The sequence below is a fragment of the Trachurus japonicus genome, chromosome 20 (assembly GCF_045865225.1).
Source record: "Trachurus japonicus isolate A0001 chromosome 20, Traja_1.0".
NCBI classification, from domain to species: domain Eukaryota; kingdom Metazoa; phylum Chordata; class Actinopteri; order Carangiformes; family Carangidae; genus Trachurus; species Trachurus japonicus.
The window spans coordinates 532,702-546,409 of record NC_140926.1 but is presented as its reverse complement, the minus strand read 5'-3'; the positions used below and the strand labels follow the sequence as shown (position 1 = coordinate 546,409).

At 43.0% G+C, this 13,708-nt stretch overlaps 1 protein-coding gene across 1 annotated transcript; it reads left to right on the top strand.

Moving 5' to 3' along the window:
* The first annotated feature begins 2,729 nt into the window (after nucleotides 1-2,729).
* Nucleotides 2,730-13,101, top strand: LOC146965782 (zinc finger protein PLAG1-like). Its single transcript, XM_085763086.1, is given in 5 exon segments — nucleotides 2,730-2,910; nucleotides 9,086-9,438; nucleotides 11,007-11,223; nucleotides 12,132-13,031; nucleotides 13,033-13,101. Coding segments are annotated over 4 exon segments (1,443 nt in total). The 5' UTR covers nucleotides 2,730-2,910; nucleotides 9,086-9,181.
* Nucleotides 13,102-13,708: the final 607 nt, after the last annotated feature.

Below are 13,708 nucleotides of genomic sequence, written 5' to 3'. Positions count from 1 at the left end.
AATCAGCATTCTGTTTTCCATTTAATGATATCATTGGATATTTAGACCATTGAAAAGCAAAGACAGTGAAGTCTTGGAGCTGACTGGTACCAGTAGAAGCTCCTTTACCAAATAGTCTTTTTTTTTTCAGGAATAATCAGTAATAATTTGAATTTGAATGTACTTTTCAATGAAAGTAACATTATATAAACAGTTAAAGTAGTTTTATATTATTGACACTCTAGGTTTATAGTTATTATTATTGATTATTGATCTTATTATCAGTCTGTTTTCAGCTCAGTTGGGTTTTATTAAATTAAATCTGTGTTTTAAAAGGTTAAAGGTTACATTCTTTACATTTCTTCATTTGACATATCAGTTTCAATAACTCTGGTTCATTTCAACTCTTTACTGGTGCTTCAGTTGTTTGTTTCTTGTGTTTATAGATGATCAATAATCAGCAGCTGATTCTTACATTTAAATCTAAAATGTAATGTAATGTGTCTAAAGTAATAGTTTATTGTATTCTTTGTATTCTTTGGATCCCCATTAGTCTACATAAAGATGGAGACTATTCCTCCTGGGCTCCACATTAAATCAAACACTTATTCCAACAATACAGTGTTTATACAAAGAATTACATAAAATCATGTATCCTGAATATATTAACAAGATTATAGAAATGCATATTAAATAGTACAATGTAAATGAGTTAACATGATCTAGCTTGATATGATATAGCTTTTTACATGATTATAAAATAGTTACATGATTATAGAAGAGTACACATGATATAACCTAAAACATAAATGTTCAACGCATAGTAACAGTAATAGTAATAGTAATAGTGATAGTAATAGTAGTTAATATATTCAGGATAAATGATTTTATGTAATTATTTGTATAAACACTGTATTGTTGGAATAAGTGTTTGATTTAATGTGGACCCCAGGAAGAATAGTCTCCATCTTTATGTAGACTAATGGGGATCCAAAGAATACAATAAAATGCAATACAATAATCAGCAGCTGATTCTTTCATTTAAATCTAAAATGTAATGTAATGTGTCTAAAGTAATAGTAGCTAATAGTAACAGAGTTCTTGTGAGTAGTTTTATTTTATTTTATTTATTTTTTAGAAACTTTATTAAGTCAACATGGTGCAATACAAATCAATACACCAACAGAGCATCGCCAGGGGGTTTCAATACAGACAATACAATGTATAGACAAGCTTTCATACAAAAACTTTATAAAGTTAAATTGATGTTGATGGATTTTTTAATAGACTTAGCTAATATATTGTTTGGCTTCATTTTCAAAAATAAGAAAAAGTGTTTTTTGATTAGTCTAACGACATTTATGAATGTGCCATTTGGCTAACTGTACTGTATAATAAGATTGATGATATAGTAGCCTATTGTTTTCCTTTAGAAGATGGATTGTCAGTGAAGCCAAACAATAGGCCTACATGGAGTAGTTTTCTTTCTTTTTTTTCTTTTTTTAACAACTTTATTATTGCTTTACAAAATACACAAACAGTGCATAAATTCATATGATGAGCATCATCTTAATAACAATTGGATAACAAATAGACGTGACAATAAAATAAATACCGTACATACATAAATAGAAATAAATAATAGTAAAGAAAAAATAAAAAGGAGAAGAAAAAAGTAAGATACACCACTAGGGGATATGAGCAATGGAAATTAAATTGAATTAAAGATATTAAAGTGGGAGCACAGATTTATAGTTTTGATAGCTTTCTTGTTATTAGCAGAGGAAACTGACTTGAAATAAACCTCCAGTTCTTTAATGAAAACACAAAAAATGGGTTTTACTTTGGCAAATTTACACTCGTGGATATAAAACTTTGCAAGAATTAAAATGAGATTAATTAAAACATATTCTTTTTCAGCTGGAGCGTCACTCTTTATAAAGGACATTTTGCAAGAGGAGCTCAAAATCACAGCTTTTATTATCTAAAATGAATCTACAAATATCTTGCCACAGTTTATGGGTATATTCACATTTCCAAAACAGATGAATAAGAGTCTCAGTATGGGAGTCACAAAAGGCAGGTTAGGGTTCGGGTTCTTTTAGTTGTTTTAGTCCAGATGACTGGGTCGCAGTTACCGACCCAAGATGGAATAGACGTGACAATAAAATAAATACCGTACATACATAAATAGAAATAAATAATAGTAAAAAAATAGCCTAAAATAAAATAAAAAATAAAAAGGAGAAGAAAAAAGTAAGACACACCAGGGGATATGAGCAATGGAAATTAAATTGAATTAAAGATATTAAAGTGGGAGCACAGATTTATAGTTTTGATAGCTTTCTTGTTATTAGCAGAGGAAACTGACCTGTTACCGACCCAAGATGGCGGCCGGCCGGCTGCGTCCGCTCCATCCTCCTCTGCTGCACCAACCGCGCAGCAGGAAGACCAGCCTCACCGTCACACCTGATTGGCAGCTGCTGTCGGCCAATGGGAGCCGCGGAAAAGTTACAGCGCAGAGACCGACAGCTGCGGGCGGACCAATGGCATTTCCCCGCGGCCGCGCTGCTCTTCCTCCCGGACTAAACCGGACTAACCCGGGTTAAAACGGTCCGTAGTGAACCCGACGGGTCCGCAAAGTGACTTTTATCGATCCGGACTAGACGCGGCTGTGGCGGGAAAGCGGCAGCGCCTCTCACGAGTGGAGAAACGGCGTTGCGGGGGGCGGGGCTTGCAGCGGGGGGCGGGGCTACAGCCTAGTGCGGTTGCATCGCAGCGCATACACAATGGCTGCTCGAAAGAGGGGAAAGCAAACAATTTTCAGGCCCGCCGCGTCTAGCAAAAAATATGAGAAAAAAATTATTAAAAATTCGGAAAATAGTTGAAAGTGAAGAAAAAGTCAACAGAAAGGATGTTAAAGCGTCCGGGGTAAGTTTGATGTGAATGAAGTAAACGGTGACACAGTTGTTGAATTAAAATATCGGGGTTATTTAAATTATGAGAGAGGAGAGAGAGGAGAGGAGAGAGGGGTGAAGCTGCTGCTGGGGAAAGTTGGTGTTAATCAGAGCTCAGAGCAGCTCGGCCGCACAGACCAGAGCAGACCAGACCGGAGAGGAGAGACCAGACCCGGTCCAGGTCCGAGTCCCGGTCCCGGTCCCGGTCCCGACCAGCAGAACAGAACCGAGCCGCCGCCGCCGCTGCACGCGCTCACTGAGCAGAGAAAGTTGAGCTCGGAGCTGCACGAGCTCATCTCTCTAGAATAAGAGCAGCGGTGCGGCGGACACACACACACACACACACACACACACACACACACACACACACACATAGACACACGCGCCGGGTTCGGCCGCATGTCCGAGTCCGGCGGCTGCAGATGCACGCCAGAACCGAACCGAGCAGAGCATCCATCCACAGCCTGGACTCGGACCTGGACCGGGCTGCACCGTGCGGCAGTGTGCAGCTGTGTGTGTGTGTGTGTGTGTGTGTGTTCGTCTGTCACACACTGACCGACAGACAGGCAGGCAGCAGGTATCGATCCGGTGATCAGCAGCTGATCAATAATAAAGCTGCTGCAGCGACACACACACACACACACACACACACACACACACACACACACAGACACAGACACACACAGACACAGACACACACACACACACACAGACACACACACACACACACACACACACACACACACACACACACACACAGACACACACAGACACACACACACACACACTCACTGTGATCGATCCTCAGAGCAGCGTCACTGAGGCTCAACAGGCTGTTGTGTTGTTGCTGCTGCTGATGTCACTGTTATTGATCTGTTGTTGTTGTTGTTGTTGTTGTTGTTGTATTGATCTGTTGTTATCGTCGGGTAGAGTTGTGTAGTATAGTAGTAACTACACTGCAAAAACTACAGCCTATTTGTCTTATTTCTAGTCAAAACAAGTCTCATTCTACTTAAAATAAGACTCATCACATTAAAAAGCAGCTTGTTTTTAGACACTTTTTACTTCTTTCAAGCAGATTTTCACTTGAAATAAGTAGAAAAATCTGATAGTGGAGCAAGTTTTTCTGTCTTATTACTAAAAAAGCACAAAAACTTACTTTCACTGGCAGATTTTTCTACTTATTTCAGGTGAAAATTAGTTTGAAACAAGTGAAAATGATCTAAAAACAAGTTAATTTTTAGGTGATGAGTCTTATTTTAAGTGGAACGAGATTAGTTTTGACTAGAAATGAAACATTTTGACTAGAAATGAGACAAATATTCTTGTAAAGATTTATAGTTTTTGCAGTGTAGTGGTTGTAGTTGTGTATTATTGTGTGTTATTGTGACTCACTGGTGTTACTTCAGGGTTTAATGTTGCTGCTGTTGACAGGAGGTTTTCTATAGTTTAATATCTTTTGAGCTGATTGATTGATTGATTGATTGATTGATTGATTGATTGATTGATTGATTGATTGATTGATTGATTGATTGATTGACTTTCTCATTAGTGTCCATGTAACAGTGAGTTCTCCTGTGCTTTTATTTTGTAGTAATATCAACTAAAAGTGAATCAGCTGTTTCTGTTTCTATTCATGAATTAGTTCATATACTAACACTGTTTTATTATCATCACCATTCACGTTTTTATTTTATAATTATTAATTATATAAAAACATAAACCTTTTACCAAAATGAATTACTGAATGTAAAATTACCTTTTGAAATAAAAGCAAATAGAAATAAATAAAGTTAAATAGAATTAAATGAGATTTATTCTTTATTAAAGATTTTTTTTTTAGTTTTATTGATGTGAAAATTTTCAGGTCTTTACATTTTCAAGATTTAATGAGTCTCAGTAATTATAAAGCATTTATTCATTATTATTGTAGTTATTTATAGTGATTGAGTTAATTGTTCTGAATCGGTGCAGACTCAAGTGTCTCAGATAAAAGACTCATCTCTCACATTAATGATACAGTTAATTAAAATAATCAATAATGATAAGAAATGAGACGTCACAGTTTTAATTAATTATTATTATTAAACTGGACAGAAGAAAGAAAACAGATCATTTAAACTTCCTGGATCTTCACTCTGTGTTAATGTCAAATTAGAATATAAATAGTTATTATTATTGATTATTGATCTCATTATCTGTCAACTTCCAGCTCACTTCAGTTTTATTAAATTAAATCTGTGTTTTAAAAGGTTAAAGGTGAAATTCTTTACATTTCTTTGTTTGAAATATCAGTTTCAATGACTCTGGTTAATTTAAATCTTTATTGATGCTCCAGTCGTTTGTTTCTTGTGTTTATAGATGATCAATAATCAGCTGATTCTTTCATTTAAATCTAAAACCAGAGGGAGATGAACACGTTGAACTGGAATCTCAGTAAAATAATAAAAAAATGTTGATTTTCACTTTAATAATTCATTGAACTTTATTTAACTTTAATAAACGTGTTGTTGTTCCGTGTTTGAGCTCTGGGCTTTTATTCTGAAAGGTTTCAATCTAATTAACCAGAAAAAAAAAAACATTTAAACTTAATTATTATAAAATAAACTTCTGACGTCTCACCTGTTGGACACAGAGTCCTCTTCGTCTTCTGTCCTCGTCCTCGTCCGTCCACTTCAGCTGGTTTCTGTAGGAAAATCCTCTTCTAACGGTCTCCTTCTGTCTTCTGAGTTTATCTACGTCCTCTAAATCTGTCTTTGTCCTCGAAGTCTGTCTCTGTCTTCTGAGTTTATCTACGTCCTCGAAGTCTGTCTTTGTCCTCTAAATCTGTCTTTGTCTTCTGAGTCTGTCTCTGTCTTCTGAGTTTATCTACGTCCTCGAAGTCTGTCTTTGTCCTCTAAATCTGTCTCTGTCTTCTGAGTTTATCTACGTCCTCGAAGTCTGTCTTTGTCCTCTAAATCTGTCTTTGTCTTCTGAGTTTATCTACGTCCTCGAAGTCTGTCTTTGTCCTCTAAATCTGTCTCTGTCTTCTGAGTTTATCTACGTCCTCGAAGTCTGTCTTTGTCCTCGAAGTCTGTCCTCTGTCTTCTGAGTCTGTCCTCTGTCTTCTGTCTCTGTCTTCTGAGTTTATCTACGTCCTCGAAGTCTGTCTTTGTCCTCGAAGTCTGTCCTCTGTCTTCTGAGTCTGTCCTCTGTCTTCTGTCTATGTCTTCTGAGTTTATCTACGTCCTCGAAGTCTGTCTTTGTCCTCTAAATCTGTCCTCTGTCTTCTAAGTTTATCTACGTCCTCGAAGTCTGTCTTTGTCCTCTAAATCTGTCTTTGTCTTCTAAGTTTATCTACGTCCTCGAAGTCTGTCTCTGTCTTCTGAGTCTGTCCTCTGTCTTCTGTCTATGTCTTCTGAGTTTATCTACGTCCTCGAAGTCTGTCTTTGTCCTCTAAATCTGTCTCTGTCTTCTAAGTTTATCTACGTCCTCGAAGTCTGTCTTTGTCCTCGAAGTCTGTCCTCTGTCTTCTGTCTATGTCTTCTGAGTTCATCTACGTCCTCGAAGTCTGTTTTGTCCTCTAAATCTGTCTCTGTCTTCTGAGTTTATCTACGTCCTCGAAGTCTGTCTTTGTCCTCTAAATCTGTCTCTGTCTTCTGAGTTTATCTACGTCCTCGAAGTCTGTTTTGTCCTCTAAATCTGTCTCTGTCTTCTAAGTTTATCTACGTCCTCTAAATCTGTCTTTGTCTTCTGAGTCTGTCTCTGTCTTCTGAGTTTATCTACGTCCTCGAAGTCTGTCCTCTGTCTTCTGAGTTTATCTACGTCCTCGAAGTCTGTCTCTGTCTTCTGAGTCTGTCCTCTGTCTTCTGTCTATGTCTTCTGAGTTTATCTACGTCCTCGAAGTCTGTCTTTGTCCTCTAAATCTGTCTTTGTCTTCTAAGTTTATCTACGTCCTCGAAGTCTGTCTTTGTCCTCTAAATCTGTCTCTGTCTTCTGAGTTTATCTACGTCCTCGAAGTCTGTCTTTGTCCTCGAAGTCTGTCCTCTGTCTTCTGAGTTTATCTACGTCCTCGAAGTCTGTCTTTGTCCTCTAAATCTGTCTCTGTCTTCTGAGTTTATCTACGTCCTCGAAGTCTGTCTTTGTCCTCTAAATCTGTCTCTGTCTTCTAAGTTTATCTACGTCCTCGAAGTCTGTCTTTGTCCTCTAAATCTGTCCTCTGTCTTCTGAGTTTATCTACGTCCTCGAAGTCTGTTTTGTCCTCTAAATCTGTCTCTGTCTTCTGAGTTTATCTACGTCCTCGAAGTCTGTCTTTGTCCTCTAAATCTGTCTTTGTCTTCTGAGTCTGTCTCTGTCTTCTGAGTTTATCTACGTCCTCGAAGTCTGTCCTCTGTCTTCTGAGTTTATCTACGTCCTCGAAGTCTGTCTCTGTCTTCTGAGTCTGTCCTCTGTCTTCTGTCTATGTCTTCTGAGTTTATCTACGTCCTCGAAGTCTGTCTTTGTCCTCTAAATCTGTCTCTGTCTTCTAAGTTTATCTACGTCCTCGAAGTCTGTCTTTGTCCTCTAAATCTGTCTCTGTCTTCTGAGTCTGTCCTCTGTCTTCTGTCTCTGTCTTCTGAGTTTATCTACGTCCTCGAAGTCTGTCTTTGTCCTCTAAATCTGTCTCTGTCTTCTAAGTTTATCTACGTCCTCGAAGTCTGTCTTTGTCCTCGAAGTCTGTCCTCTGTCTTCTGTCTCTGTCTTCTGAGTTCATCTACGTCCTCGAAGTCTGTTTTGTCCTCTAAATCTGTCTTTGTCTTCTGAGTTTATCTACGTCCTCGAAGTCTGTCTTTGTCCTCTAAATCTGTCTCTGTCTTCTGAGTTTATCTACGTCCTCGAAGTCTGTCTTTGTCCTCGAAGTCTGTCTTTGTCCTCTGAGTCTGTCCTCTGTCTTCTGAGTTTATCTACGTCCTCGAAGTCTGTCTTTGTCCTCGAAGTCTGTCCTCTGTCTTCTGAGTCTGTCCTCTGTCTTCTGTCTCTGTCTTCTGAGTTTATCTACGTCCTCAAAGTCTGTCCTCTGTCCTCTGAGTCTGTCTCTGTCTTCTAAGTTTATCTACGTCCTCGAAGTCTGTCTTTGTCCTCTAAATCTGTCTCTGTCTTCTGAGTTTATCTACGTCCTCGAAGTCTGTCTTTGTCCTCGAAGTCTGTCTATGTCTTCTAAGTCTGTCCTCTGTCTTCTGTCTCTGTCTTCTGAGTTTATCTACGTCCTCGAAGTCTGTCTTTGTCCTCGAAGTCTGTCTTTGTCCTCTGAGTCTGTCCTCTGTCTTCTGAGTTTATCTACGTCCTCGAAGTCTGTCTTTGTCCTCGAAGTCTGTCCTCTGTCTTCTGAGTCTGTCCTCTGTCTTCTGTCTCTGTCTTCTGAGTTTATCTACGTCCTCAAAGTCTGTCCTCTGTCCTCTGAGTCTGTCTCTGTCTTCTAAGTTTATCTACGTCCTCGAAGTCTGTCTCTGTCTTCTGAGTCTGTCCTCTGTCTTCTGAGTTTATCTACGTCCTCGAAGTCTGTCTTTGTCCTCTAAATCTGTCTATGTCTTCTGAGTTTATCTACGTCCTCGAAGTCTGTCTTTGTCCTCTGAGTCTGTCCTCTGTCTTCTGAGTTTATCTACGTCCTCGAAGTCTGTCTTTGTCCTCGAAGTCTGTCCTCTGTCTTCTGAGTCTGTCCTCTGTCTTCTGTCTCTGTCTTCTGAGTTTATCTACGTCCTCAAAGTCTGTCCTCTGTCTTCTGAGTCTGTCCTCTGTCCTCTGAGTCTGTCTCTGTCTTCTAAGTTTATCTACGTCCTCGAAGTCTGTCTCTGTCTTCTGAGTCTGTCCTCTGTCTTCTGTCTTTGTCTTCTGAGTTTATCTACGTCCTCGAAGTCTGTCTTTGTCCTCTGAGTCTGTCCTCTGTCTTCTGAGTTTATCTACGTCCTCGAAGTCTGTCTTTGTCCTCTGAGTCTGTCCTCTGTCTTCTGTCTATGTCTTCTGAGTTTATCTACGTCCTCTGAGTCTGTCTCTGTCCTCTAACCCGTCCCCCCTGTCTGTCCTCTGTCCCTGTCCTCTGACCCGTCCCCCTGTCTTTGTCTCTCTGTCCTCAGGCCTCTGAGTCTGTCCCTGTCCTCTGACCCGTCCCCCTGTCTTTGTCTCTCTGTCCTCAGGCCTCTGAGTCCGGCCCGTGTTGAGAGACCATCGACCTCGTCAGACCTCGCCGGCCGCCGCGCCCCAGTCCATGTAGCGGTGCTGCCGTAGTCGCCATGGCGACCGGAACGCAGGGCCACCGCGACCACATCTTGGAGAAAGCCAAGCCGCTCCCGGCGCTCCCGGCAACGGGCCGGCGTCGCCGTGCCGACGGGAAACCCAAGAAGAACTTCCCGTGCCAGGAGTGTCAGAAAGCCTTCAACAGCCTGGAGAAGCTGAAGGTTCACTCGTACTCGCACACCGGGGAGAGACCGTACCGGTGCTCGCACGCAGACTGCTGCAAGGCCTTCGTCTCCAAGTACAAGCTGCTACGGTAACGCACTGCTGCTACTTAAAGGGACAGTCCAACATTTAGTCAGACTGGCCCATTGGCATAACGCCTATAGTCAAGTACAAGCTGCTACGGTACGCACTGCAACCAGATACTTACTCTAAGTATCACTACATTACAGGAATGTACCAGATTACTTTTAGATAGAATATCACGCATTAGATTAGATCACTGCAAACAGGAAGTCAAACGCACCGAGCATCCGGTTAATTTCAAAATAAAAGACAAAGGATAAACTCTGATGGTAGAATCATCAGTCAGTCAGAGTCCTCATGGAGGAAGGAGAGAAGATGATGGAGGTGGAAAACAGCAACATGTATGATAGTTCTACAACGGGACACAAACAGGAAGTAAAAACAGACTGAACAGTGACTCAGACAACGTGACCTTGTTTAATCTCACTTTACACTCGGCTGATGTGAGGAATGGGCCAGTACGATACCAGGTATCTGGATCGGTCCGATATCGTCCTTATTTCACAGTATCTGGTTCTAGTAAAGGCTGCCGATACCAGACGACGATACTCACGGCAAAAAACTAAAGTTTATTTTGTTCCTTTATACAAATACCTTACCGCTGCTTTTGTTCACAAAGAATAAAACGTCTTTGTTTACTGATGGAGAAGATAAAAGCTTTTAGTGAGACAGATATACAAAACACTAAGAAACAAGCACATATGTAACGGAGGTGGACTGGTATCGCCACAGTGCTACGAGGTAGCAGTCAGGAGAAGTGACAGCGTGTGGCGGTTAGCGGTGCTGAAGTTAAACTCACTCTCCCATAAAGACGTGCTAACCCGCTTGCCAAGTGGTCAATGACCTCTTGGCCAAACAGTTAGCATCGTCACTCGCGGTGCTGGAGAGCAGAGTTCGAAACCCACTCAGGGCACCAATGTGACCGAGGTTGTTCTGTGATCTGCCCTGAGTGGGATTCGAACCCGTGTCTCCTGCAGCGACCATGCTAACCGTTTCACCAAGAGGTCATTGACCACTTGGCAGGTGGGTTAGCACGTCTTTATGGGTGAGTGAGTTTAACTTCAGCACCGCTAACCGCCACACGCCCTCACTTCTCCTGACTGGTACCTCGTAGCACTGTGGCTACACCCACGGACCTCCGTTACACTTAAATAAACATATCAAAAGTACGACTGGTATTGGTACTCGGTATCGGTGAGTACTCAAGTGAGTACTCGTACTTGGTCTGAATATAAAGTGGTATCGAACATCCCTGCATATTCATTTCTGTACTGTAACAGATTACAGTTACCTTTTTTTGTCTCCTGAGAACGTAAAGCCGTTGCATGTAATCTGTTACTGTGTTTATGACATGTAATCTGTTACTGTGTTTTTGACATTTTAAAGAAAACAAAGGTACTCGCAACTCTGCAGGACTCAGCGTATCCTGCAGAGTTGCGAGTACCTTTGTTTTCTTTAATTTGCTTATTGTTTGCACTCAGCACCGGCCCTTTGGTTTGGTTTTTTCTGTGTTTATGACAAGTAATCTGTTACTGTGTTTATTACGTGTAATCTGTGTTTATTACGTGTTTAAAGGCACACAGCAACGCACTCGCCAGAAAAAAACCACAAGTGTTCATACTGTGAGAAGATGTTCCACCGCAAGGATCACCTGAAGAACCACCTGCACACCCACGACCCGTACAAGGAGGCCTTCTCCTGCCAGGAGTGTGGCAAGAGCTACAACACCAAGCTGGGCTTCAAGCGCCACCTGGCGCTGCACGCCGCCAACAGCGGAGACCTCACCTGCCAGGTAGAGCTGGGAACACACGCTTTGCTCCCCATCCCATTCTTCTACCATTTCTAGGCTGCCTTCATCAACAACGCTAACATTTCCATGTTTCTCACATTCTCTGTTGTAAACTGTTTTCTTGTCTGTAACAACATCTCTGTCCTGGGTGATGATCCCTCCTCTGTTGCTCACCCTGAGGTTTCTCCTGGTTTTCCCTGTGAAAAGGGTTTTCCATGGAGTTTTTCCTCAGTGGATGTGAGGGTCTAAGGACAGAGGATGTTGTTATGATGGGATGTAAAGCCCTTTGAGACAAACTGGTGGTAAAAACGGGCTAAACAAATAAAATTGCCTTGTCTTGCCCATTCGATTTAAATTGCGATTCTACGCTAATTGCCAATTAGAGTATAGAGTTTTTCTATAGTATAGAAAAAACAGGCTTCTGAAACCTTTCTGAGAAAATGAGATATAGAATGAGGTAAACTGCTACATTTTAACATTTAACAAAAAAAATTGATTTAAAAATCATCAAAAAAATGATCGCAATACTGCAAAAACTCAAGATCTTTCCAAGAATATTTGTCTTATTTCTTGTCAAAATGTCTCATTTCTAGTCAAAACTAATCTCTTTCCACTTAAAATAAGACTCATAACCTAAAAATCTACTTGTTTTTTTTATCATTTTCACTTGTTTCAAACTAATTTTCACTTGAAATAAGTAGAAAAAGTTTTCTGTGTTTGTAATAAGGAAGAAAAACTTGCTCCACTATCAGATTTTTCTACTTATTTCAAGAGAAAATCTGCTTGAAAGAAGTAAAAAGTGTCTAAAAATAAGCTGCTTTTTTATGTATGTATATGTATAGGTATAATGAGATTAGTTTTAACAGGAAATCAGACCTATATTCTTATATTCTTGGATGTTTCCTCTGCAGGTGTGTCTGCAGCCGTTCCCCAGCACGGCGGTTCTGCTCGAGCACCTGAAGACGCACGCCGGCAAGTCGTCGGGCGGGACCAAAGAGAAGAAGCACCGCTGCGAGCACTGCGAGCGCCGCTTCTACACGCGTAAGGACGTGCGGCGCCACATGGTGGTGCACACGGGGCGGAAGGACTTCCTGTGTCAGTACTGCGCCCAGCGCTTCGGCCGCAAGGACCACCTGACCCGCCACGTGAAGAAGAGCCACGCCGCCGAGCTGCTGCGCGTCAAGACCGAGCCGTCTGATTCGCTGCTGGAGCCGCTCGCCGCCGCCTACGACCTAGCGCCCCCCGCCGCCGTGAAGGGCGAGCTCCCGGGGGCGGGGATGCTGTCGCCGCGGCAACCGCAGCAGCTCAGCATGTACTCGGGCGGCGTCCTGGACTCGGAGCCCCTCCCCTTCTCTCTGAAGTTCCCGCTGGCCGCGTCCTTTACCTCATACGGCGCCGCCGCCGCCGCCGCCACGGAGCGCGAGCAGCTGGAGTCGTACCTGATGGAGCTGCAGAGCGCCATGCCCTCCTCCTCCTCCGCCGCCGTCGCCCCCGGCAACCAGCTGCCCCCCCCCTCCAAGCTGGAGCTGGAGCCCCCGGAGGTGTCCAAAATGTCCACGGCGGCGGCGGCGGCGGCGGGCGACTCTCTGGCCTCGTCCTCGTCTCTGATGGACTTCTCTCAGCTGTTCAACTTCCTGCCGCTCAACGGGCCGCCGTACAGCCAGCTGGGGGGGGGCGTGGCCTCGGGAGGGGGAGGGGGCGTGGCCTCAGGAGGGGGAGGGGGCGTGGTCTATTCTCCCGCCGCCGAGGAGCCGCCGGCGCCGCTCGTCCAGCTGCCGCCGCCGCCCAACGACGGCCCCGAGGACGCGCTGCCCCCCCCCCTTCATATCCACGCTGAGCTCCGCCCCCACGCTGCCGCGCTTCCACCACGCCTTCCAGTGACACACACACACACACACACACACACACACACACACAGACACACACACACACACAGCGAACTGGGAGTCGTTACCGTAGCGATCCGAGGTGTCGAGCGGCGGCGAGCGTAAAGGGGGAGGAGTTTGTGATGTTTGTTTTTTTGTTTGTTTTTAGCACTTTGAACTCGGTGATGTCATCACTCGTCATTGTTGTTGTTGTTGTTGTTGTTTTCTTTTGCTGCGTTCGAGACGACTCGGAACTCCGACTTGGAAAAGTGCAACTGAAGCCGAAGTCGGAGAAAAAAACCTCCAACCGCCAACCGTTAAAGGTACAGTCTGGAGTTTAGTTTGTTGCTCCTCCTCTGGGGCTAAGCTACGTAGCCTCCTGCCCAGCAACCGTTGTCATGACAACAAAGGACAGGAAATACAGTGTGAGTGAAGCTCTGGAGCCGTGGGCCGATAGCCGACCGTCACCAACACCGGGAGCCTCCGTGTTATGTTGTTATGTTGTTATGCCGTTGTGGTGAACTGGACGTGATATTTTTTTTCGTAGGAAGTCCCGCCTTTCCCGCCGTTCCCGCCTCTGATTGGCCAGATGGGCTCCATTTTCGACTCTGATTGGCTAGAAG